Source organism: Balaenoptera acutorostrata, chromosome X, assembly GCF_949987535.1.
Source record: "Balaenoptera acutorostrata chromosome X, mBalAcu1.1, whole genome shotgun sequence".
NCBI lineage: Eukaryota > Metazoa > Chordata > Mammalia > Artiodactyla > Balaenopteridae > Balaenoptera > Balaenoptera acutorostrata.
In genome coordinates, this window is record NC_080085.1 from 38,759,474 (window position 1) to 38,784,999 (window position 25,526).

At 43.6% G+C, this 25,526-nt stretch overlaps 2 protein-coding genes across 2 annotated transcripts in view; one reads left to right on the forward strand and one right to left on the reverse strand.

Annotated features, from left to right (window-relative positions):
• Positions 1–5,519, forward strand: part of MAOA (monoamine oxidase A) — a 68,782-nt gene extending 63,263 nt beyond the window's left edge. Inside the window, exons 13-15 of the mRNA XM_007180264.3 lie at positions 1,778–1,889; positions 2,095–2,157; positions 2,344–5,519. Of these exons, the coding sequence (XP_007180326.2) occupies positions 1,778–1,889; positions 2,095–2,157; positions 2,344–2,490 (322 nt within the window). The 3' untranslated portion in view covers positions 2,491–5,519. The remainder of the gene's footprint in view (positions 1–1,777; positions 1,890–2,094; positions 2,158–2,343) is intronic.
• A 19,009-nt stretch (positions 5,520–24,528) lies between these two features.
• Positions 24,529–25,526, reverse strand: part of MAOB (monoamine oxidase B) — a 115,909-nt gene continuing 114,911 nt past the window's right edge. Inside the window, exon 15 of the mRNA XM_007180263.2 lies at positions 24,529–25,524. Within this exon, the coding sequence (XP_007180325.2) occupies positions 25,372–25,524 (153 nt within the window). The 3' untranslated portion in view covers positions 24,529–25,371. The remainder of the gene's footprint in view (positions 25,525–25,526) is intronic.

Consider the following 25,526-nt stretch of genomic DNA (forward strand, 5'->3'; position numbering starts at 1 on the left):
GAAGGACATGGGCTACACATGTCTTGCCGGCAGAGCAGCATCAGACATTCCTCTTCACAGGGAAGCATGCTCACTCACGGGGAGTTGACATGTGTGCAAGATGGGAGAGTTCACCTTAGCTTAGAAGCCCCATGTCCCGCAAGGGACATGCCCAGTTACAAGATGTACCACACTCAAGAGAGCCCAAAGTTATAGACTCTTCCCAGATATTTACAATTCATGACAGTTTTCCCATCCCAGATACAATTTACCAATGTGTGGATGCAAGAGAGCCATTTTTACCACAAGCAGTGTTGCCTGGCAACATATATGGCATTATACCTTCATCAGGTTTCTAGAGGAACAGAACTAGAAAGTTAACTCAAGGTCACGTGTGTCCACAGAGGAGGAAGAAGGGTTTGTTAACCCTTACCTTACATGAGCTTTTTGTTTGTTTTTTCTTGATTGAATTATTAAATAAGCAATGATTTTAGTTCAATTTTAGGTTTATGCCAGAATCAATCATTTTAGACTTGTGCAGTATTTCAGTGAAAGTCATCAATATCTGATGAAAGATTAAATGATCCATGGGAAAATCTACTTAGGTCTTGGGTGCTTTTTACAATTCCTTTTCCAAAGGGCAGTTAGTGTTGGCTATTTGTGTCAAATCTCAAGCTGAGAATGAATAGCCTTTGTTAGTGATAACTGTACTGATGAACTGGAGTGCTTCTGGAGTCTAGAAGATGGGATTAGGATCAGGAATAGATGAAGCTAGGAATTCCTGAGTTGGAAAAAGGCGTGCCAGTGGGTTGAGGTGAAGGCCTTTGGGGTGGAGGTAGCGGTTTAGGAGATTTCATGAAAGTGGCTGCAGACGTGGCAGGAGTCAAAGCTGACAAGGTAGGAGGGGACAGTTGCTCATTCAGCCCAACCTTTCCGTGGGTCTCTTCACTAGGACCTCTTCATAAGAGAACGCCCATTTTGCTACCCTCAGGCAGTCTCTAGATAAATCCATAGAAACTAACTGTACAGAAGGGTTTTTTATTAATTGAAGTATAATTGACTTACAATGTTGTGTTAATTTCTGCTGTACAGCAAAGTGACTCAGTTATGCACTTATACACATTCTTTTTTATATTCTTTTCCATTATGGTTTATCCCAGGACATTGAATATACTGTAGTTCCCTGTGCTCTACAGTAGGACCTTGTCGTCCATCCATTCTATATGTAATAGTTTGCATCTACTAACCCCAAACTCCCAGAGGTTGTTTTTTAAGGAGATAGACATATGATCCTTCGGACATATAATCCTTCGGGTCTCTCCTTTGCTACAAATCAGTTTCTCTCCCTGTCTTCCCACTCGCCACCATGGTTCCTCCCGGCACCCTGGGAGTATCTGCATGGCTGGGGTCTGCAGTCAGATGTGATCTCATGAAGAACTCACCCCTTACTGTAGGTAGCAGAATGGACTGCAAACAGGAAACATGCAGCACATCGATCTGAGTGTGGTCTTAATGCACATTCTTATATTTCTAATTCTGGCTGGCTAGAAAAAGGTCATCATCACCTTTAGTGATTGATGAACTGACAGCCTGATTCTCCCTGGCTTGAAAGCTCAGATCCTTCGGTGCAGGGCCAGGAAACAAGGAGGAACCTTTCACCTTTGGCTGAGTTGCATGGGAGTTTTGGAAACAATCTGAGTCTCCTTGTCTTCTGCGGGGTAGATGAGGGCAGTGATTGGCTCATTGATCCTCAGCACCTTCGCAGGTAACTCTGTGTGACCTCTCTGTTCCCTTGAAGGGTGATCCGCCAGCCCGTGGGCAGGATTTACTTTGCTGGCACGGAGACGGCCACACAGTGGAGCGGTTACATGGAAGGGGCAGTAGAGGCCGGAGAACGGGCAGCTAGAGAGGTAAGGCAGGAAGCCGAGTCGCTGTCCCTCCCGAGTCCAGCAACATAGCTGGCATCTGGTCTTTCCAGATCTTACCACTGATGGTCTATATGTCCACTTCCCTGCCCCTCACTCCACGCACGAGGCTCAGCTGTGGCCAGCAGGGCCTTGAATCTGTCGAAGCTACAGAACCTCATTTCATAATACCATGGCCACTTTCTTGCAGGTCTTGAATGCTTTGGGGAAGGTGGCAAAGAATGACATATGGGTCCAAGAACCTGAATCAGAGGTAAGTTTGGCAGCTCCGTCTCCATAGACCAGGAATTGCATGTAAAAATCTCTCATCTTCTAGCCTCTGATGTCATTGTAGATGCCACTCTCCAGGGCAGATCCACGCACTGATTTTACTGATATGTTTTGCCCCTCCTTGTCCGTGTAAGAGTTTTCTGCTAAAGATCTATGTTCATTCATCCAGGATGTTCCAGCTGTAGAAATCACCCACACCTTCTGGGAGAGGAACCTGCCTTCCGTGACAGGCCTGCTGAAGATCATCGGATTTTCCACATCGATAACTGCCCTGTGGTTTGCGGTGTGCAAATTCAGGCTGCTGACCCGATGCTGAAGTTTCAGCTTCATGCTTTCTGCTTACTCTTTCCCAGCATCATCTAAAGCAAAATGTTGACAAATTGAAAGGCTGTGTCATCGGATCATCTTTAAGTGCACTGATTTAACCCCTCAGTTTAATCTCAGTGTATCACCTCCTTAATTTCCGTAAGATCAAACTCCATCTTGTGATTTGTCTGTAGACCAGCTCATATTGATTGGTAGAAAATAACCTTGTGATCAATTTCTTAATTTCAAGAAGTTAAAGTTGACATGCTCATAAGAAACAGTTTCTGTGTCCTGTTTTTCTCCCCTTTAACACAAAACGTCTGATGAACGCAGAAATGAAGCATTTAACTTTCTCTCTGTAGAGGCCGAGTAGGTTAAGGCCCAGCCTGTGACTGTCCTTTGAAGTCCTTAGCAAAGGGTGAAGCGTAGGCCTAAAGCCCAGAGACTTACAGCTTCCTGGGGTGAGCAGCTCCCACTTTGGATGAGGGAAAGCAGTGGAGGTAGGATTCAGGCCCTCAGACCAGTGAGGGGACAACATCTTGTGGGCGGCTGCCTCAGGAATCTTCTAATTTCTGTGAAGTTTCTAGACATCTAGCCTTCGTGCTGTGAAGTTTCTAGACATCTAGCCTTCATGCTGGTTTGTTTGTATTTTTCCTCTTTTTCTTCTTAAAAAGGACAGTGTTTACCAAGGTAGAATGCATAAACTGACTTGCTGTGACTTGTCTGTAGCTCCCCAGGTGAGCAGAGTCAAATAGTGGCAAGAGTGTCCCCCAGGAGGCCTCCCTGATTTGCTCTGTGTGAAACCGACTGCAATAGGCTCCTTCTCGTCCTCCTGGAAGGTGGCTAGACATCACTTGGCTTGTTGTCGATAACATTCTCTGCCAATTCCAGGGAAGCAGTAGTTTCCTTTTTTCGGGTACACCCTGGCCTTCTGAAGGCCCCTAGTGGCATATATCTTTTCTTTTTTCCTACAGCCATAGTAAACTTAGGCAGATCTGTTAACTTAAATATATCTTTGACATGGTTACCTTTGAGTAAATACCATCATGCCAATTTCTCTCAAATAAGTACTGAAATACACGACAAATTTCTGGTTGTTCTTTCTTTCTTTTTTTGGGGGGGGGCCTGCTTTGAACACTCTAATTTTTTCAAAGTAAACGCTTTGGGCTCCGCGGGACACTCAGCTAAGAGCATCGAGGGGGCACCGAGAGTGATTGTTATTTCTCGAGACTATCAAATACAGAAAGGAAATGAGGGCTCTTACTATAACCCCACTTGCCTTAGTTATTAAGATTTATAAAAGACATGAAATTGAGTGATTTTATATATGAAGACTAAGTTCTCTGTCTTAGGAGAAATGTGGGCTCAGAACAGTGCTCACCTCTTATCTTTCCCATTTTAAAAACTGTCAGGGGAGTTCCCTGGCAGTCCCGTGCTTAGGACTCGGTGCTTTCACTGCCGGGGGCCCTGGGTTCGATCCCTGGTCGGGGAACTAAGATCCCACAAGCCCTGAGGTGCAGCCAAAAAAAAAAAGACTGTCAGATTTTTAAAAACCCCTTCCAAAGGTTTTAGCCATAAAGTATCTTTTTTTTAATATAAATATCTGAGAAAAATCAACACAGATGTGATCAAATAAAGCCGTTAAGAAGATTCTGTGGACTCAGCTACCCAGGTGGTAGATACCCAGTAATACCTTATCCTGCATCATTGATGAATGAGGCCTTTCATTTTAAATGAAGTTTCTAGCTAGCTGAAGCTTATTCTTTATGTGCCAAAATTTTTAAATCAATTAAAATTTTGATGGACCTGCTTCCACACATTTATTATATAAGCTAGATTCAAATTCCTTTTTTAAAATTAATCAGGTCAATCATTCTGCATCTTGATTATTTTATACTTTTATAATAGAGTATACCATTTATAGTAGAATGATACCATTTTTAATAGTGATACCCTTGTCTTTGCCCCTGTACTAAATGTCACACAGTTGTTTTATAGCTGGTGAGTCTACTGCTTCTATCTTCTCCCATATTCAGTATTTTGTTTCATATCCTTTTTATCTCCATTATCTCCCCATAATGCAATCTAATCCGCTGGCTATTTTTTATTGACTGTGAATTAAACATTGCCAGAGGAACCAACCCAAGTTTATTACATAATTAACCTTATTGTAAATCCAAAATTACATCCTCAAAGCAAAGTGGAGGATTTTTCTGCCACTCTTTACCTTGCAATTGAAAAGTGTTTTAGCTAACTTGGGAGTTATGGTATTGTCTTGGATATGCTCCAATACATAAGGACTTGCTGCATTTTATACCAAACTGCTTTGAGAAATCACATCCCTGATCTATTTCAGTTGTTTCTGTTTGCTTACTGATTAACTCGGTTCTGACACACCTTTTGGGAAATGCTGACTTCAACTTAACTGGCAATTGTTTTAACAGTCATCAGCTTGTTAACATATCTAAGTCTCGAATGTTGAAGGACTCCAGAGTATGTGATTTACCCTCTTCTCAAACTTTTTAGCAAACCAATTAATTCATCCTAATTAGATCGCACCATTAAGCTACAGATTATCAAAAATAAATGGCAGCCCAGGTGTGCCTAGGCATGAAATTGGAGCTGAGAACTCCCAAAATACATGAGGTGGTCCAGCACCAAGATGCCATAGGTCTTCTCTTCCACCCAGAGATACTCAAGTCAGTTTAGGCAGCTGATCGAGCCTGGCCCTGTTAAGTCAGCTGCTTCACAGTTCTGAAGGCTGAGTCAGCCTCACTCCATAGTAAGGTTGAGAATGAGATTTGAAAAGTTAACCTTTTTGTCACAGCTGTTAAATAAGGACTTATATTAGCCTGAAGACAAAATATCGAAGGATTGTGAACTGTGTTTAGTTTGTGAACTTGGCGCCTAATGTTCTGTCTGAAACGTGCCCCAGTGCTACACGTGGGAGTACACATGTGTGTATGTGTTGCCACTGAAGTACGATTTTGCCTGTGTGGTACTGTTTTGTTTGTTAATAAAGCGCACTATCACCTCTGATTCAGACCTGGCTCCTCTATTTAGGTGATGATTTGAAGGTTAAATGGCTTCATATAGCAGGAGGTCACAATGAGATGTTGTCCATGGAGGATGGGCTTAAAAAGCCACCTGGTAGTGACTCCAAATTCTCAAAGTTCAGTTTGACTTGTATTTTTTTCAAGGTTTCCTGGGAGCTGATTAAATGCTAGAATATTGTCTGCCCGACTGGGCCACAGAAAATGTGGAGTTTGATCAGAGCTTTCTCACCTAATTAGCTTATGATTCCTTGAACAAATGCTTTGGTTCTCTGCCTCAGTCTCCCTGTCTGGAAAAGGGTGGGTTGCCTTTGATAGCTTCCAAGGATTCTTTTCACGGCAACATTATGTGATTTATGCATTTGTTGCCAGAATTCTATCTATGTTTGCCTATCAGTATGGCAGGGGCAAGTCACTCAGCCTTTCTGTATCTCGGTTCACTGCTTGTCTTATGTTGGGTTTTCCAGAAACAGACTCTGACATGCAGTCAGGTTAGAAAGTTTATTGGGGATGGCTCTCAGGAAATACACATAAGGGGGTGAGGAAGGCAGGATTGGGCAGGAGTTGACCTACAAAGCAGTTGCAGCTGGGGCCTCAGCAGATCCTAAAGGGGAGCTGGGGAGGCCCTTCAGAATCGTCCCCCATTGAGGCAAAGGGGTCTGGCCTCTGTATCCCTTCATTAGCCACCCTCTAGGAAGGGGTGTTACCTTGGGTGAGGAACTGCAGCTGTGAACTGAGCTCCGCCTGGAATCCCTGCAGCTGGGGAATCCAGAGAGGGGCACCCACAGTATCCACTTTACACCCTCCAAAAATATAGAGAGTTGCCCTTTGTCAGGTAAAAGATATTGTGGACTTAAGCTTTGATTTTACAGGTAGAATGGAGCTCTCTCTGTGAACCTATCCCTATTAGGTAAGAGAGTTCCATTTAGAAGATTGTATTTCTGCACTATTTTTTGTACTTTAGGAGATTGTATTCTGCACTATTTATGTGGAAGAAAAATCAAAAATCAAAATTGGAAGGTAGGGGCTTCCCTGGTGGTGCAGTGGTTGAGAGTCTGCCTGCCAATGCAGGGGACACGGGTTCGAGCCCTGGTCTGGGAGGATCCCACATGCCGCAGAGCGGCTAGGCCCGTGAGCCACAATTACTGAGCCTGCGCGTCTGGAGCCTGTGCTCCGCAACAAGAGAGGCCGCAATAGTGAGAGGCCCACGCACCGTGATGAAGAGTGGCCCCCACTTGCCACAACTAGAGAAAGCCCTCGCACAGAGACGAAGACGCAACAGAGCCATAAATTAATTAATTAATTAATTTTAAAAAATTGGAAGGTACTCTGGAAATGATTCAAACTCTGTCTCAACGAAGGAGCCCCCTCTACAGGTTACTAATAGAAAGATTAAAGGTGGAGGTGTGGGGAATGTGCATTTATAAGCAGGAGTCCAAAATCCAATGTCTTCAGGAGTCAGGCAGCTAACAATGAACAGCAGCAGGCATGAGACATTAGGGAGTAGTAGGGACTGTGGTTGACCTGGGAAGTATCTGCCCCTCAGAAGAACGTTTATACTCAAATTCCTTTAAAAGATTCCTAACTGAGCAAAACATATGAAGGCTTTACTCAGAGGTCCAAATTGTTCTCAGGTCTCTAATAAAAAAATGCAAGGTTTGGTTTTTACATCATGTGAATGACAAATTCTTTTTGGATGCCTTTGATTTTCTGAAAAATGAGTACCAAGACCAGCAACCATTTTGTAAAACTGCTGGGAATGGGTAAGAAAGGCCTGGTTAAGGGCAAAAAGATAGGGGTGAAAAAGTTAGAAAAAAGCCCTCTTAGACCAGAAATTCCCCTCAAGAAATAACCCTTCCAGCAGCCCATCCCAAGACAATTCTTATCTTCTGCTGTGTCAATGCCATGATGATAAGAGCAGTGCCAAAGTTTATTAGAAAAACTGCACCCTCACTATATAAGATAGAAATCGTAGCTCTTTTGTCAGCATTTAATGTCTGCTGACTATGATATCATTCTAGTAAGCAGCACATCAATATTGAATGGATTAACTTTTTAAAACCACACTGTCTGCTTTACACCGAGATTGTGGTAAAAATGCAAGACATAGCCCTTAGCCAGGAGAAGCTGGCTGAGACATTGGAGGACCAGGATGGAAACAAAGGAAGGTGTTGGGTAACAGTAAGAATTTCTTCTCCTCTATCAGAACTTAGGGCTCTGTTCCCTGACTCAGCAGTGAACAAGACAGATAGAGCCTACCTCGTGGAGAACATAGCCTACTGTAGACACCAACACATTCACTGTGGCTATGGCAGGAAAGCCTGAGATACTCTGAATGCAGGGGGAGTTTCCAGAAGGACATGAGATTTCAGGGGAGGTTTTGAGGATCTGTCCTCAAACCTCTATAAGCATCACTGTGGAGGAAGTCAGTAAGAACACTACATAGGGCAGAGAAAGGAAATAAAAAATAATGAGATGGTATCTTAGTCTGTTCGGGCTGCTATAACAAAAATGTCATAAACTGGGTGGCTTTTAAACAGCAATAATTTATTTCTCACAGTTCTGGAGGCTGGGAAGTCCAAGATCAAGGCACTGGCAGATTCGACGTCTAAGAAGGGCCTGCTTTCTGGTTCATAGACTTCTAGCTGTGTCCTCACATGGTGGAAGGGGCAAAGGATCTCTGCTGGGCCTCTTTGTAAGAGCACTAATCCCGTTCATGAAGGTTCCACCCTCATGACCTAATCACCTCCCAAAGGCCCCAGCTCCGAATGAATACCATCGACTTCGGGGTTAGAATTTCAACATGAATTTTGGGAGGATACAAACATTCAGACCACAGCAGATGGCATGGCTAAATGTTAAAGAAAACCACAACAAGCATCAGTAAGTGCTGAATGTTAAATCCCTTTTGCTCCACTGACTATTTTTCACCCCTACAGTCATCTGTTCCTTTCTACCTGGCCCTTCTCTGCACTCTGAGATCTTTATCAACTATGACTCACACTGTCTCCCAACCCCCTGTGCTAAAGGGCTGCCTAAATTTGTTTTAAAAGAGTGCCATCTTCTGGCCAAACACTGCTGTTTCCTTCCAACGGAAAACCTAAAGTGTTCAAGACAATTTCATCCTTCGCTAGACTAAAGAGGCGTCACCTCCAGAATTTCCTCCAAACACATCTACCTGTGGTTCTCTTACTTTCCGGTTGCGACATGGATCAAAAATATTAATGTCTAGTATCTACAGCCTTTCCACTGCCCTAATCTCCCAGTAAGATTTTTTTGTTAGAACTGCTTGGTTCTTCAGCCTCTGTTGTGTCCATCTCAGTAATGGGTAAGGAAGAACATTGGTGTGAGCTGAGAGAGGTGGAATGGCTTTTACCTTAAATCGGGTAGGGAACTAATCTGGAAAAAGCAAGAGAAGGGAAGTGGGGAGAAGAAGAGACATTTTCAGAAAATCAACTTGGGGCTATGGAGTGCAGGTGGAGAGAAGGAGGGGTTTTCAAAAGCTGCCTTGACAGCCTAGCGAGACAGAATGTAAGGAGGGTTTTCAGGAAGTTTGACTTGGAGTCGTTTGGTGCAATAAACGTCTGCAACTACGCTTTAAGCACTGGGAGTCAAAATTGTGATTACACATTATATTGTACTGGGATTAACTCGGAGGTCCCCCAAACAGCCTATATTATTCTGGGCTATATGAATTCAAAAAATATATGGTTAATAGTGCCTGACATGTTGAACGATGCCTAAGAGTCCTGTAGGTTCCGTTTATGGGATCTCAGTGGAGCTAAACATAAAGCACCTCAGCCACTCTACCCTGAAAAGACCGACATCTAAGCTGGTAAGCCGTGCACCCCAGACTAAATAGACACCAAATAGGTCTAGCAGTGAATTCGATTTTATTAAGAAAATGAGTAAAGGAGTTCTGCTTGCCCTGTAAGTGTCTTCAGCCAGCTCCCGTGGGTCAATGTATCAGCATCAACCAGGGAACACAGGAGAGGCACGCAGATGGGGGCCCATCTGCTGGTGTTGAACTGTGCAGAGCAGGCCATAATGTGCATCCTGAAGTCAAGTTCACTGGGAAGTGGCCCAAAGGGAGTGAGAGCAGATCAGCTTCTCTCACAATCATCATGAATACCTTTGCTATGTCAGCCATTCAATTTTATGGGCTGCATTAGTTTCCTATTGCTCTTGTAGCAAATTACCACAAACTTAGTGGCTTAAAACAACACAAATGTATTATCTTACAGTTCTAGAGGTCAAACGTTTGAAATGGGTCTTGCAGGGCTAAAATCAAGGTGTCAACAAAGCTGGTTCCTTCTGGAGGCTCCAGAGGAGAATCCATTCCTTGCCTCTTCCAGCTTCTAGAGGTTGCCAGCATTCCTTAGCTCATGGCCACATCACCCCAATCTCTTGCTACCATGAACGCATCACCTCCTCTTCACTTTGACCCTCCTGCCTCCCTCTTATGGGACACTTATGACTACACTGGACCCACTTGGATAACCCAGGATCATCTCCCTATTTTACTATCCTTAACTTACCACATCTGCAAAATCCCTTTTCCCACATAAGGTTCTGGGGTTAGGGTGTGAACATCTTTGTCAGGGCCATTATTCAGCCTACCACGTGGGCCTTGATGTTCTTGAAAACGAAGAGTTAAATGCCAGTATTGGCCTGTCCTCAAATTCCTGCTATTTCAGGCACCTGAATTTGGAGCATTAAGTAGAACTTTGAATGATTTAAAACCACATGGGCTGTCCTCTGCTCCCACCAATGCCCCATCCCCTGCCCCACCACACTCCTGAATATAGCCATTTCCCAGTTTTGCTTTTTAGATACAAAAAGATCGGAATCTGTGGTCCTGAGAAGTGTATTTGTCTTACATAAGCACGAAACTAGACTCCAATTTTGCACCTTTAATAAACTAGAGAACAGAAATTTCTATTCTCCAATCCAAATAAATTTCTATTCCCTAATCCAAATTCTTTCAGATTCTGCACACAACTGAATACTGTGCTCTTATGAGAACCTTCTTTTCAGGTCTCCCTTTAGGTAACAGAGCTTCCTACCAGACACTTGTCAACCGTTGACCTCCCAAAAGGCCACCAGGAAACATGTCGATCAAGCAAAGCTAAGTTTATTAGACTCACTGCTGTAAGGGCGAATATCACATTGACAGGGTCTTAGCAGTGTCTCAAAGTGGAGAAATTAGGGCAGGGTTTATAGGTTTATAGAGTTTATAGGTTTATAGGGTTTATAAGTTTCAGTTTGGGGTGGGTGATTTTTAAGGCCAGTCTTGAAAGGCAGAAAACTGGTTTGGATTGGCAGAGTCTATGACATAATAGCTTAGGATTGGTAGGCATACTGAAGCAGGGGTCTTGAAGTGAGTCTTGGTGAGCAAGCTGTTCATCTCAATAAATAGTCTATTTTTGTTGGTTCAAAGTTTTGTATACAAGGAGCAAGTACTTCCTGGGACAAGTAGCCAAGTTATTTTTGATTAGTTCTCATATTGTTTAGCTCAGGGACAGGAAAGTATGTTGGTTTCAGTTCTTAGATTTGACACAGAACTGAGAATACTTATTATTCTTACATGTACATTTTGATTTATTAGCCGTAAGAATTTTCTTTGGAAACAGATTCTTGGTTAAATCACCCTCCTTGGTAGGAGAGCATAAGTGTGAAGAGCTCAGGTTTCTGGAGCCAGCTAGGCCTGGGTTTGAATCTTGGTATTGAGTGTAGATTTTCTCATCTGATAAGTGGAGCTCTTCACTTGTTCTGAGCATTGAATAGGATAAGGCAGGTGAAGCTGTTAGTAACAGTAAATGATAGCCTCAAAAACAAAAATGAATGGGTGGGAGGAATAAATTAGGAGTTTGGGATGAACATATACACACCACTATATATAAAGTAGATAACCAACAAGGACCTACTGTATAGCACAGGGAACCCTACTCAATACTCTGTAATAACCTATATGGGAAAAGAATCTGAAAAAGAATGGATATATGTCTATGTATAACTGAATCACTTAACTGTACACATGAAACTAACACAACATTGTAAATCAACTATTCTCCAATATAAAATAAAAATTAATTTTAAAAAATGAAGACGCAATAGCAGTTTGTGGTCTGTTATTACTACTACTTCTAAAAATACATCTTGAAGTACTTCTCTCCTCTACTATCATGTCTCTCGTTAGTCTTCTATCAAAATGCCCTGGTTTCTTTCTTTTCTTTTCTTTTTTTTAAACCACACCACTCAGTAGCCTGAGTGATCTCTTTAAAAGTGCAAATCTGATCCTCAGTCAGAGACGATATCCCTTCAATAGCTGTTGTTGCACTTTGGATGTGACGGATCATGGTTCCCAAGGCCTCGCCTGCTCTATCCCCTGCCTGCTTCCCTATCCTCGCCTATCCTTCCACTCTCCCTCAGAACCTTCTAGCCATCTAGTTCTGCTTATAAATCCTCAGACTTAGCCAGTCCTTTTCTGTCTCAGTTGCCTCTCTCTGGAAGGTTCTTTTCTCCATTCTTTACTTGGCTAAATCCTTCAGGTCACCGATGACATATCACTTCCTCAGAGATGCCTTTCCTGACAATCCCTTCCTCACAATTAATTCACCATCATAATTCCTTATCTTTACTTTCCCTCCATAAAGATTTTAAATTACATATTTGTTTAAATGATGTTTGATGTCTCCCCAGATGATAAGTCCCACCCCAAATGGGTTATACGTGTGCAGAGATCTGGAGGCCATCAGCCCTCTGGGCACAGGGATGTTGTCTCGCGTGCCTGGAGCCCTCAAGCTCCTCACTTCCAGGCATGGAGTAACCTTATCCATTTACAAAATATGCCATACAAATACAGTCATTTTTTTTTCCTATGTGATTTGATGTGCAAAAGTTTGGAAAGCACTGCCTTAAAGCTAGTATTTTGGGTACACATAGAGATATAAGCAAGTAAGAATCAAGGATCACCGTTAATATTCAGATTTTACTATGAAACATCATTTGCAGGAGAAAAATTAAAACTGACTGTTGTTTCCCTGGACCACAATTTCATATGGTGCCCAGTATCAGAACGGTAATGACAGAGCTTCAAACGTATCCAACCACAAATTCAAGTTTGCTGCTCTTTAATTATTTTACTTCCATTGTAACATGTCCTCAAAAGAAGGAATTTAAATGAGCCAATTAGTAACCGGAGGTTAGTCTGGAAGAAATAATTGACAAGACCAGTCCTCAGATCTCACCAGGGCTCCCTGGATTTAAATTGGAATCCAAGAGAGAAGCATTTATTCATTATTTATTTCACTCAATCATTTATGACATGCCCAGTCTTGAGGGGAAGCTGGGGATCTGGCTGAAATACAAAATTAACAAATTAAAATTAACAAGCACAGAAAGGAACAAATCCAGTCTCACCTCAGCTCACTTCAAGGGCACACCCGGGAAGGGCAGCCCCTGGCTTCTCAAAGTCAGGCCAACCTTCTTTTCCACCCTCTGCACCCCCAGACCCAGGCACACACATGAATCTGTCCGAAGTAGATATTCCTAGTTAGGTAAAGAGAGAAGACAGTACTGGGACAATATGAGGGTTGTTTAGCATCAGGTGGGTGCTTTCAAGCGCTTGGCAGATAACATCCTTCATGGGTCAATGTCTAGGAAAACTGGATCTGCATGGCCAGTCCCCCTGAGACAGAAAGAAGGATCCTGTGCCTGGCACAATTCCATCTCCTGAGGCAGAGGCAACATAGGGGCATGGCCAGGGTAAGCAAAGGGAAACGACAGTCTTGGTGGTCAGGGACCGTTCAGGGGAAAAGTGTCCAGCCATCCTCAGTCTAGGTTTCTCGGGAGGTTGGCAGAGAATAGCAGCAGCAAATCTTAATCCAAGGCAAGGCACACTTTCAAGTTCAGGCAGGAGGACCCCCCCCACACACACACACACACAAGAAGCAGAGGCTGGGCCTCCCACAGAATTCCCAGGGGACTGCTGATGGCTACTGGGCATGGATCTTCTGTCTTGTCCCCTCAGGCAGACCCTTTGTGAGAATATGGGGCCTGAGAGCCAGTCCTAGGCCAGTGGTCTGCACTGTGCACCTTAACTACCATGTCCTCACCATGTCTCCCTAGGAAGCAGGGATAAAGCTGGAACCCAGGCACCGCCCATCTCCTACCCTCCCCACCCCCCTGCTGAATATGACTTTTCATACCCCTGCTGAGGTCTGGGCCCCTGAATCCACCTGCACTAGTCTCCATGGAACCTCGACTAAGTCACCTGCCTGCCCGACCTGGGATCCTGCGCTCTGCCCCGCTCACCTGTCTGGGTCACCCTACCAAGCCAGGTGTTCTGGTGTGATTGGCACTGAGAGCCTTGATGGGTTGCCTCTGGGGGGAAAACCCTCACTGGACCCAGATGACTCTCCTCTCCTTGGCTTCCTGAAGAAAGATATTCTGGAGCTGAGTGGCTGAAGACAAAATGTAGACATTCTCCAGGCTGACAATAGGGAAGGATGCCCAAGGGAGATGAAACAGTACTGCCCACAGGTACAAGTCCCAGGGGAAGGTTCTCAGGTCACAGTCAGCTGGGTAGACAAAAAGTCAATCAAACTCATTGCAGCCTTCCCCCCCCCCCCCCGCTCGCTTATCTTTATTTTAGTTCTCTTACCCATCCACTTTTTCATGTAACTCTTTCAAATAGGGAACCCATCTTTCTTTCTTTTTTTTTTTTTTTGGGAACCCAGCTCTCTGAGGCCGAGCCATGAAGTATCCTTTAGCGTCCCCCTGCTGGCCCCTGGGAAGCACCGGACGCACATGGGACCCTCTTCCCTCCATCAGCAGGATCTTGGTGCAATTTATGTCAAAGCGTGTCCTTCCTATGTTTTCCTCTAGGAGTTTTATAGTATCCGGTCTTACATCTAGGTCTTTAATCCATTTGGAGTTTATTTTTGTGTATGGTGTTAGGGAGTGTTCTAATTTCATTCTTTTCCACGGAGCTGTCCAGTTTTCCCAGCACCACTTACTGAAGAGACGGTCTTTTCTCCATCGTATATTCTTGCCAACCTTGCTGTAGATTAGTTGACCATGGGTGCGTGGGCTTATTTTCTGGGCATCAGCAGGATCTTGGGAAAGGAGGACGTCACCAACTGAAAGGGCTCCAGGAGGAGGCCAAGGAGAGACACGAGGAAAAGCTGACATGGAGGAGAAGGGCAGAAAGAGGAGCCCAGGAAGTCATGGGGAAGGAGGAATCATTGGGTCTCCCAACATCCTGCAGTCACCTTGGGCTGACGCTGCCCAGAAATTCATTTTCAGAGTAGATTTTATTCCTGGTTGACTACAATTTGATGAAGCTTATTCACACTAGGCTGAATGTGCATTTGAGAAACCCCAATCCCACAGGATTTCTGATGTAATGTTTCACCAGTGCGACAAAATGAAATAGTTACATTTCAGGCCTGGGTCAACGTGTCCCTGCTAAGTTCCTCAGATTCCCCACCTACGTAGCAGTTGGCCTTCCCCGTGTCCAGCTGTTCATCCACATTCTCCTCATCCATTTACTGCCCACCTACCATCTCCTTTTGGCATGAGCCTTGATTTTCTGTTTTTGCTTTATTAACTTTATATTTACATGTACTGGATGTTGTCTCAAATTCTTTGGGAGGCAGCAGACAATAAATACCTAAATATAGCAGCAGATTGTTTAACCAGGTGTGTGAACTCCAGAAATATATAACAGAGATGCTGAAAGGAGACATTTCTCTATACTCAATCCCATGGCTCCCCAAATTATATCACCAGCCCCAACCTCTCCCCTAAACTGTAACAGATATAGTGAACAGACTACCCAACATTGCCACTTGGATGTCCACGGATATCTAATAGATAACTTCAGTCTACTACACTAGAGCAAGCCGCCAGAGTCTCTGGCTTGGACAACTGCCCTGGCCTCTGAACTAGCCTCCTGCTTCCCCTCTTCCTGTACATTACTCCACATTGCAAAGTGTGTCACAGAGCGGATTCCCCAAGAAGCCAACACTGAGATGGAGATTTGCATGCACGAAGTTTATTGGAGGGTGCCCTTGGGATCAACACCTGGGAGGGAGTGAAGGAAGCAAAACGGGACAGAAAGTGAAGCTGAACTCTGATGCAATTGCAACAGAGGCGTCAGCTGATCCCATGGAAGCTGTGAAGCTGGGATGGTCCTTTGTACTCATGGGCCAGTCATTGGATATGGGCTCCCCCTAGGAAGGGGCATATCTTTGGGCCTGGGGGCTTTCTTCAGCCCACAGAAAGGGACACAGCCATGAGCTGTCAGCCTCCCAGCTTCCAGCAGCTGGGAGAATGAGGGCGGCAGCAGTCCTGAAGGTAGGATGTGGGCAGTGCACCACAGTATCCACGACAGAGTGATTCTAGTAAACATCTGTCAGACCCACTCCCCTACTAGAAATCCCCCAGTGGATTGTCTTCACATTTAGAATAAAAGCCAAAGCCTTTACTGTGTATAGCCTAAGACTCCCTACCTGATATGGCCCCTGTCTAACTCTCCAACCTCACTTCCTGCCACTAGTTTTCTGCTACTATTCCTCCTGTCACCCTGGCCCCTTTTCTCTTCCTTTATTACTCCAACCATCCCCTCTCCCTTCTGGGCCTTGTGCTTCCTGTTTCTCCTGCCTGGAATGCTCTTCTTCCAAACAGCACCATGCTTCATTCCCTTCATTTAGATCACCGTTTAAAAGTCACTTTCTCAGCGAAGCCTAAGCTGACCACCAAATTTCCTATAGCCATCCCTCACTGCCATATCACTCTCTGCCCACCCCCTCACCTTGCTTACATTTTCTTGCTAACACGTCTCTCCACTGACAGAATATATGACAGCATTTATTTATTTACTTACTTACTTATTTACTGTCTACCTATTAGATTTTACATTCCATGAGGAAAGAGTCTTTCCCACTTTGGTTCACGACTCTATTCCCAGCACCTAGAAAAATACCTGGAATAGAGAGAGTATTCAGTATATATTTGCTGAGTTATTGTTGAATGATTTTCATTCTTTGATCCACATCGTGGAAAAGGCAAAAGAACATTATCAAGAAGATGTTGGGACTAGATTGTGTGGTAAGAGAGCAAGAAAAAGCTCTTTCGAAAATAAAAATGTCTAAGCTTTGGAAATACTAGTGATTCAAAAAGGTCAGGTTGGGCTTCCCTGGTGGCGCAGTGGTTGAGAATCTGCCTGCTAATGCAGGGGACACGGGTTCGAGCCCTGGTCTGGGAAGATCCCACATGCCACGGAGCAGCTGGGCCCGTGAGCCACAGTTGCTGAGCCTGCGCGTCTGGAGCCTGTGCCCCGCAACGGGAGGGGCCGCGATAGAGAAAGGCCCGCGCACCGCGATGAAGAGCGGTCCCCGCACCGCGATGAAGAGTGGCCCCCGCTTGCCGCAACTGGAGAAAGCCCTCGCACGAACCGAAGACCCAACACAGCCAAAAATAAATAAATAAATAAATAAATAAATAAGAAAATCCTTTAAAAAAAAAAAAAACAAAAAAAAACAAAAACAAAAAGGTCAGGTCTTCTAACACATATATATGGAATCTAAAAAAAAAAAAGGTTCTGAAGAACCTAGGGGCGGGACAGGCATAAAGACGCAGATGTAGAGAATGGACTTGAGGACACAGGGAGGGGGAAGGGTAAGCTGGGACGAGTGAGAGAGTGGCATGGACATATATACACTACCAAATGTAAAATAGATAGCTAGTGGGAAGCAGCCGCATAGCACAGGGAGATCAGCTCGGTGCTTTGTGACCACCTAGAGGGGTGGGATAGGGAGGGTGGGAGGGAGACGCAAGAGGGAGGAGATATGGGGATATATGTATACGTATAGCTGATTCACTTTGTTGTACAGCAGAAACTGACACACCATTGTAAAGCAATTATACTCCAATAAAGATATTTTTTAAAAAAGGTATATGCAAAAAAAAAAAAAAAAGCTCAGGTCCTAAGTATTCTGGATAAGTGATCTTATAAGGCTGGCTCAGGGAGTGTAGACAGGGAAGAAAACACTCATAGGTTAAGAACAATTCCCAGGTAGGTTTGAAGCCACGTCCACTACTTACTGATTATGAGACCTTAGCCTCATAGGATCACTCAGACTCAGACTCCTCATCTGTCAAATGTAGGTGGGGGTGATTTCATGATAAAATGAGATAATGTACAGTGTCTTCTATGTAATACATGTTTAATGAAAGGAGCTGTTATTATAATTAACAATAAGCATGATTATTATCCAAAGATAGCCTTAGAAGAAGGTATTAATTTTTGTCAAGTCAGGTTTATCTTTTAGGATGCTTCGGACTGTAAGTACCAAAAATTCTGTATGCAAACTTATTGAATTTATTTCTCATATGACCAGCACTCCCGAGACAGGGTAGGCTGTAAGCAGGGTGCATCAGGGCTACAACTCGGTTTTTTTGTGACTCTTTTGGCCCTGACCTTTTCTGTGTGTGGGCCTCATCCTTAGCTTGAAAGTTAGATGGCTGCAGCCATTACAAGTGTCACATCCAGACACTTATGATGTCCAGAGAAAGGATGGGATGGGATTTTTTCTTTCATGGGTCTGTTTTTAAGAGTGACGGACTCTTTTCCAGAAGCTCCAGCCCACCCCCCCCAACACCCCCCAAGAAAACTTCTTTTTTGCCCTTAGCCAGAATTACATAACATACCCAGGCTTAAGGTAACCATTGACAAAGGAAACAGGCCCACCACGATCAGCTTAGACTAACCAGTGCCCATCTTTTAGGACTGAGGATGTGGCCAGCCTACTTACCCTGAGGCATAGTGGTGGGTGAATAGCTAAACAAAATCAAGATTCTATTAGGAAGGAAGTGGAAGGATGAATATTGAGTAAGTCTAATACCCAACCTTCTGTCCTAACTTGTGGCTCAAAAAGAGACGGCCATTGGGGAATGACCAGTAATGCCTAGAGCTCCCTCTGTGAACCTTGCCCTTATACTGCTCCTTTCTATGCCGGGTTTCATCGCCTACATTGTCCCTTGCTTAAGTAGCGCCTGTGGCATTGGGCACCTAAAACAAAGGAAACTCAAGGATGCAGGGAGTTGGCAGGGAGGCTCTTATATTTCTGAAAGACACATAACGTATTTCCTGGTTTTAACATTCCAAGCAGTTTTTAATTTATTTATGTATTCATTTATTTATTTAATTTTATTTTGGCCACGCCACACGGCTTGCAGGATCTCAGTTCCCCAACCAGGGATTGAAACTGGGCCATGGCAGTGAAAGCACAGAATCCTAACCACTAGACCACCAGGGAACTCCCTCCAAGCAACTTTTAGAGGACACGATTTTGAAGATAAATTCTGTCCTTGGAGTGCTTCCAAAATATAAGGATGCATAGTCCAAAGGGCCAACATCATCACTGAGTTTCGAGCTCCAGAAGGAGTTATATTTATCCAAACCCAGGCTTGGCCAGTGGACTAAGGGCCTGAGCGTTTGACAGCACTGGAGCTCAAACAGCAGAAGAGGAGAAGGGCAGGTAGAGGACAACACGAGACCAGAAAGGAGGGATCGACCATGGGAATGAGGGGCTTAGGGCCCAGGCCAGTTCTAAGTCTTTTCTGAAACAGCTGGTGGTCTCCTTCTCACTGCTCCCACATAACTCCAGGACTTTCTGTTTGATTTTCTAAACCCCAGGGAAGATTCTGGTATTAAAAAGATTTTGACAGCAGGTTAGGGAAAAGAAACTATAATACAGTGAAATGGCCTAGAGGTAAAACAGATATGTCAAACTCAAGAACAAAAGCTCAGTGCCACTCAGCGTTTTGCCTTGCAGGGAAATGGACTTTCAAGAATAAACTGAACCAGAATGCTTACGGAAGAAATGGTGGAGGATTAGAGATGTAAAGAAAGGTGAAAGAAGTGGTCAAAGTGATCATGGATGGAGGCCAGAGGCTGGAATGTCTTTCTGCCGGAGTGGTGTATGACTTGTCAGTGACTCATTGCGTGATCTCAGCAGAAATGCCAAGAACAATCACATCAGAAAGCCCAGGCTAAGTGCAGGGTCTGATTAGATCAGCTATTTCTAATACAGGAGCTCGGTTTCTAGTGTCCACAGGCTGAGATGTCATTAAGATCACTCCCCAGGAGAATTTTCAACTCAGATGAGTCTTCCTCAGCACTTAAAAGACAAACTAACAGGAAACAAACAACAAACCCACCACCACATCACACCAAGTTGCCTGTACATTCTCCTAGAGTACACAGCATTCTAGACTATTCTCTTTGGTTACAAGATGTAATTTATTGTGGAAATGAGAACTTGTCCTTCTTAGTTTGGAGCCGAGGTTAAGATGGAAGTTAAGGGATCCTAACAGATGGTCCAGGAGACAAGATCCTAAAAGGTGTACAGTGACAGAGGACCAGGTCGCAGGGGACAAGCAGAAGTTGAAGTTCGAGAGGAAGCAGATAGGAGGGAGGTGAATGTTGGCAGAGGTAAGACATCTCTGTTAAATACACTCAGTTTCCAGAGAAAAACTAGAGGAAGTGAAGAAGTAGGGGAGATCAGGCCACTGGGGCTCAGTCAAGTCTTCTGATGTCCTGGAACATCGGTCATTGCTGTTGAGATGCATCGATAGGTCAGGTGACACAGCGGCCACTCTACTGTCACTCCCTCAGGATCGGCCATCATTACCCCATTCCTGTGCCTTAGTCTGCCCCCTCCTTGTGTCCACTTCATCTTCACCACTGCCACAGAAAGACTTTGGGCCAGGCCAATTCATGGGCCACTGGCTACTCATAGAGTTCTGTCTTTGACTCAGGAAATCAACCCTAGTCCAATCGGTTGCGGCCAGAGTAGTAGGATCACAAAAGCAGGTGACTGGTATGCAAAGATCCACTTCTGACCACTTTTTTAAAAGGAGACCACAGGCATGGCAAACAGTGTTTCGTCGATCTCTTTCTTGCATGGGATCTTATCAGTAGATGGGATTGACCCCCAGTCGTGCAGCCTTGAAGATCTCAAATTGGGATGTATTCTTTTAAAACTAAAATATCCATAAGAGTGTCACATAAACAGATGTTTTTTTCCCCCAAGATTCAGAATCTCTCCCTTGGACAAAACCAAAACAAACAAACAAACAAAAACATACTGGGCTTCTTTTAACTTGTCTTTTAAGTTGTATACTGGGCCCTATATATAGGACATCTCTTGGGCATCACCACATACTCTCAGCCTATTTTTTCACTCCAGCCATTGCTGCAGCAGCAACCAGATGTGCAAGTTACTGATAGCACCTTCTTCACTGGCCATTCTGATACATGGACAAAACTGGAAGGGAGTTAACAGTTCAAGGAAAACTTAAACCAGTGGGAGATAAATGCACCCTTCTTTGGTTCCCTCGGGTGATCTCTTCTAAGGTACATTCTGCATAGCTCCTCAGAGGGTGCCTGGCCGCACTGAGCCCCAGTAGCCCACAGCAGTGACCAGTTCAATAACTCACCCTTGGATTGGCTTTCCCTCCTGCCCGGTTTCACTCTTCCTAATCCCATTTCTGCTCCCTGAGATCACTTCCAAAAGTGAACTATCTGCATACAAGCCCTTGTTTGAGGTTCTAATTTTTGGGGAGGACCCAGCCTAAGACAACCATGCCTTCCAATCAAGATAGATAGCCTTTCTCTGGTCAAGCAGTTTTTGTTTTTTGTTTTTGGCCATGCCACGCAGCTTGTGGGATCTCAGGATCTTAGTTCCCCAACCAGGGATCGAACCCGTGTCCTCGGCAGTGAAAGCTTGGAGTCCTAACCACTGGACCGCCAGGGAATTCCCAGTCAAGCAGTTCTTATGATCCAGGGAACATGTCTCACTCTTTAACATGTCGAATTAATGCTTAACTTTCATAGAGGAACACTGTTTCCTTTTTTTTTAAATATTTATTATTTATGTATTTGGTTGCGCTGGGTCTTAGTTGCGGCAGGGAGGCTCCTTAGTTGTGGCAGACGGGCTCCAGGTTGTGGCTTGAGGGCTCCTTAGTTGTGGCATGCGAACTTTTAGTTGCAGCACGCGTATGGGATCTAGTTCTCTGAGCAGGGACTGAACCTGGGCCCCCTGCATTGGGAGCATGGAGTCTTAACCACTGCGCCACCAGGGAAGTCCCACTGTTTCCTTTTATTTCAAGTATCTTATAAGCATCTTCTTTTCACATTGATGTAACAGAGGATGGAGACAGAGCAGCAGGCCTCTGAGAAAAGCTCAACTCCGTATGCCCAAGCTCTATTGTACCTTTGAACTTGTGATTCTTAGCCCTTGGCTAAGACCTTCACAGAGAAGATCTATGAAGACACTTGTCTTCTTCCCAACCTGCTAAATTAAACTCTCCATGTAAAGCTTAGACATGTGGGTCTTTCCAAAGCACCCCAGTAATTCTGATGTGTACCCTCAGCTGAGAATCACTGCCTGAGACTCATCACCTACCCAAGAGAAAACCAGATCCAACCAGTTATTAGAGCTACCTCAACTAAAATATAGTCAAGAAGGCAGTTGAAGCTTTGAAAATGAGTATGAAGAAAAATGAAAATTAGCTCTCTGCAAAAGACAGCACAGATACATTGTTTTTAAAAAGAGTAGGTAATATAGGATCGTCTGGTTAGTCAATTTTGATCTCCATTCAGCTTCTGTTTTCTGGCAGTCTTAGCATTCCCTCACTCTCAAGTCAGAAGCATCTTGAACAGAAGCCAAGGCTTTAGATTCTTCTGGGGTGTCTCAAGCTCTCGAAGGGGTCTCCTTGAAGCCCCTCTCTTAAGACTTCGGATGAGAAAGTAAAACCCTGGCCCTCCCTTTTGGGGCGGGTTGGACTCGAAGCACGGCAGGTCTCTCTAAAGAGACTTCTTCACGAATCTACCCCTTCAAAACCCCCTCTCTGTGTTATACAGTAAGTCCTTATTGGTTATCTACTTTATATATAGTAGTGTGTATATTTTAATCCCAAACTCCTAATTTATCCCTCTCCCCCTTTCCCCTTTAGTAACCATAAGTTTGTGTTCTACGTCTGTGAGTCTATTTCTGTTTTGTAAAATAGTTCATTTGTATCATTATTTAGATTTGACATATACTCAATATCTTGTAATAACCTATAATGGAAGAGAATGTAAAAAAAGAATATATATATATATATATATATATATATATATATGTATAACTGAATCACTTTGCTGTACGTCTGAAACTAACACAACATTGTAAATCAACTATATTTAAATAAAAGTTTTTTAAAAACCCTCCCCACTCTTTTCATACGCTCAAAACTGGTGAGGGGTTTCATCAGACAAGAAACTGGTTTTTAGGTCTTTCATTTAAAGTTTCCCATTTTTGTCTATCATTTCAGGATTTACCCTGGTAACTAATATCGAATGTAACTTGGCACCTCAAATCACGTAATTTAACAAGATGGCGCAATTGCAGTATATCATAGGGTAAGTGCAAGACAAGAGGTCTAGGCATGTAACACTGGGAGAACACTGAGCATTCTCCACTGGCCCAGCTGCAGGATGAGTGGTCCAGGAGATTCCTGGAGAAGGTAATTCCTTATTTGACTCTTTCTTAATGTATGTGCTGGAGTTAGTAGCATGACGACTCCCAGGGTGGGCGGGACTGTTTCCGAGGGGAGCATTCTCAAGAAGACACTCCTAGGCCAAATACATTATATTTCTAGACAGATCCCCAAACCAAAATGGTTACAGAAGTCTTAGTGGGTTCTTTAATCTCCTCATTTAGTCTCTAAAGTTCCTACAAATTCATGAATCTAAATGTCACTGTAAAAATCGGAAACTATACTATTATTGATTAATCCTGGGAGATTTCTTAAATTTCATTTATGCTAAGAAAAACAACCTTCATTTTCTAAAGGAGCATGTGAGAATGGTCATTTATGGATTTAAAATATATCCTGATAAAGAAGATGTGGCACATATATACAATGGAATATTACTCAGCCATAAAAAGAAACGAAACTCAGTTATTTGTAGTGAGGTGGATGGACCTAGAGACTGTCATACAGAGTGAAGTAAGTCAGAAAGAGAAAAACAAATACCATATGCTAACACATATATATGGAATCTAAAAAAAAAAAAAGGTTCTGATGAACCTAGGGGCAGGACAGGAATAAAGACGCAGACGTAGAGAATGGACTTGAGGACACAGGGAGGGGGAAGGGTAAGCTGGGACGAAGTGAGAGAGTGGCATGGACATATATACACTACCAAACGTAAAATAGATAGCTAGTGGGAAGCAGCCACATAGCACAGGGAGATCAGCTCGGTGCTTTATGACCACCTAGAGGGGTGGGATAGGGAGGGTGGGAGGGAGGGAGATGCAAGAGGGAAGAGATATGGGGATATATGTATATGTATAGCTGATTCACTTTGTTATAAAGCAGAAACTAACATAACAATGTAAAGCAATTATACTCCAATAAAGATGTTAAAAAATATATATATATCCTGATAAAAACTGATCTTGGGAGTTGAGAGGTATGAATACTTTGAAATGATGATCTCACTTAAAAAGTAGTTCAAATAGGATTTAATGGACTGTGGAACTATGGTTTTAAATTAATGAGTTTACCTAGTAAAAAGCTTTGCACTGATAAGGAATATGAAAGGTCAACTGAAATATTATAATGTCTTCATAGTTAAAGCATCTTACTTATTAATATGTCAATTATTTTGACAGCTTTTTTTCGGGGGCGGAGGGGGTGAAAGCAAGGAGCTGTGTCTTTTAGCATCCTTATGATATCATTATAAATCATTTACCAAGTGCTCACATAGACACCACCCATGATGGACCACACAATCCAAATGCATGCATCATCTGAGCTTCAAGGAAATTTTGACTCAATGCTTTTAAGCCACAATTATATACCTAATACTGGATCTTGATTTGATTTGTCAAAACCCTTGAAAGTCATTACCCAAAAAGAAAAGGCAACAGACATCTGGTCAATCAACTTTATTTTTAATTACCCAAATGTGTACTAACCTTCATATCCAGATACAAGGGAGGATACAAGAGGAAGAAATGACAAGACTTCTACCCTCAAAAAAATTAAAATGAGCTGAAGACACACGGCCCAAGACAGTAAGACTTAAGGAAATATACTGAGCAGCACAAAACAACTTAGTACAGAGTAAACCCACACAAGGGGACACGATCAGCGACCATGGCAGGGAGTAGAGAGGGTGATTGGGAAATTCATCCTGGGAAAGGGGATAAAGCAATGGACCTGTATTCTACTCAACAAAATATCAGTGGCTTATTGTGGACCTTGGGCAATGAAGTCCCACCTCTCTTGGCTTCAGTTTGCTCAACTCTAAAATAGCAAGTAAGGACAAGGTGGTGTCTAAGTTCTTCCAGCTGTAACAATACAGCATTCTAAGGACAAATGCAGAGATCTTGGAAGATGTGGACCTTACAGGTAAGAGGAAGGACAAGCACAAAACCACAGAGGTAGGAAAAAGCTAGTTTTTTGTGCCTGGGCGATGTATACTGTAGGATAGCAAGGACCTTTAACAAGCCTGTTTAACTACTGTAAAGATTCTGAGACCAGTGAACTTGGAAATGGGTGAGACAGAGTGCTAAGCTAGGTACTGGACAATACACAGGGATCAAAATGGAGAAAGAGATATTGTTTTCCTGTGGTCGGAAGTCTGACTTATCGTCATGCTCCCCACTTCACTCTACATTCTTTGTGTCTTCATGGAACTTTGTTACAACTCCTTCCCCAAACCCACACACCAAATAGAAGCAGAAGAGGGTGTGCTTACAGATGCCCTCTCTTTAGACCCGCACAAGTAGCCCCCTTTTGTGGGCCAGGTAGCCAAGAGCAGTTGCTGACAAGATGGTGGTCAATCCAATCAGCCTCAGCAGGCCGGGCACGGAGGGCAAATGTCTCTCCAAGAAGGTGGTGGTAATGGGCTTCGCAGGGACATCCT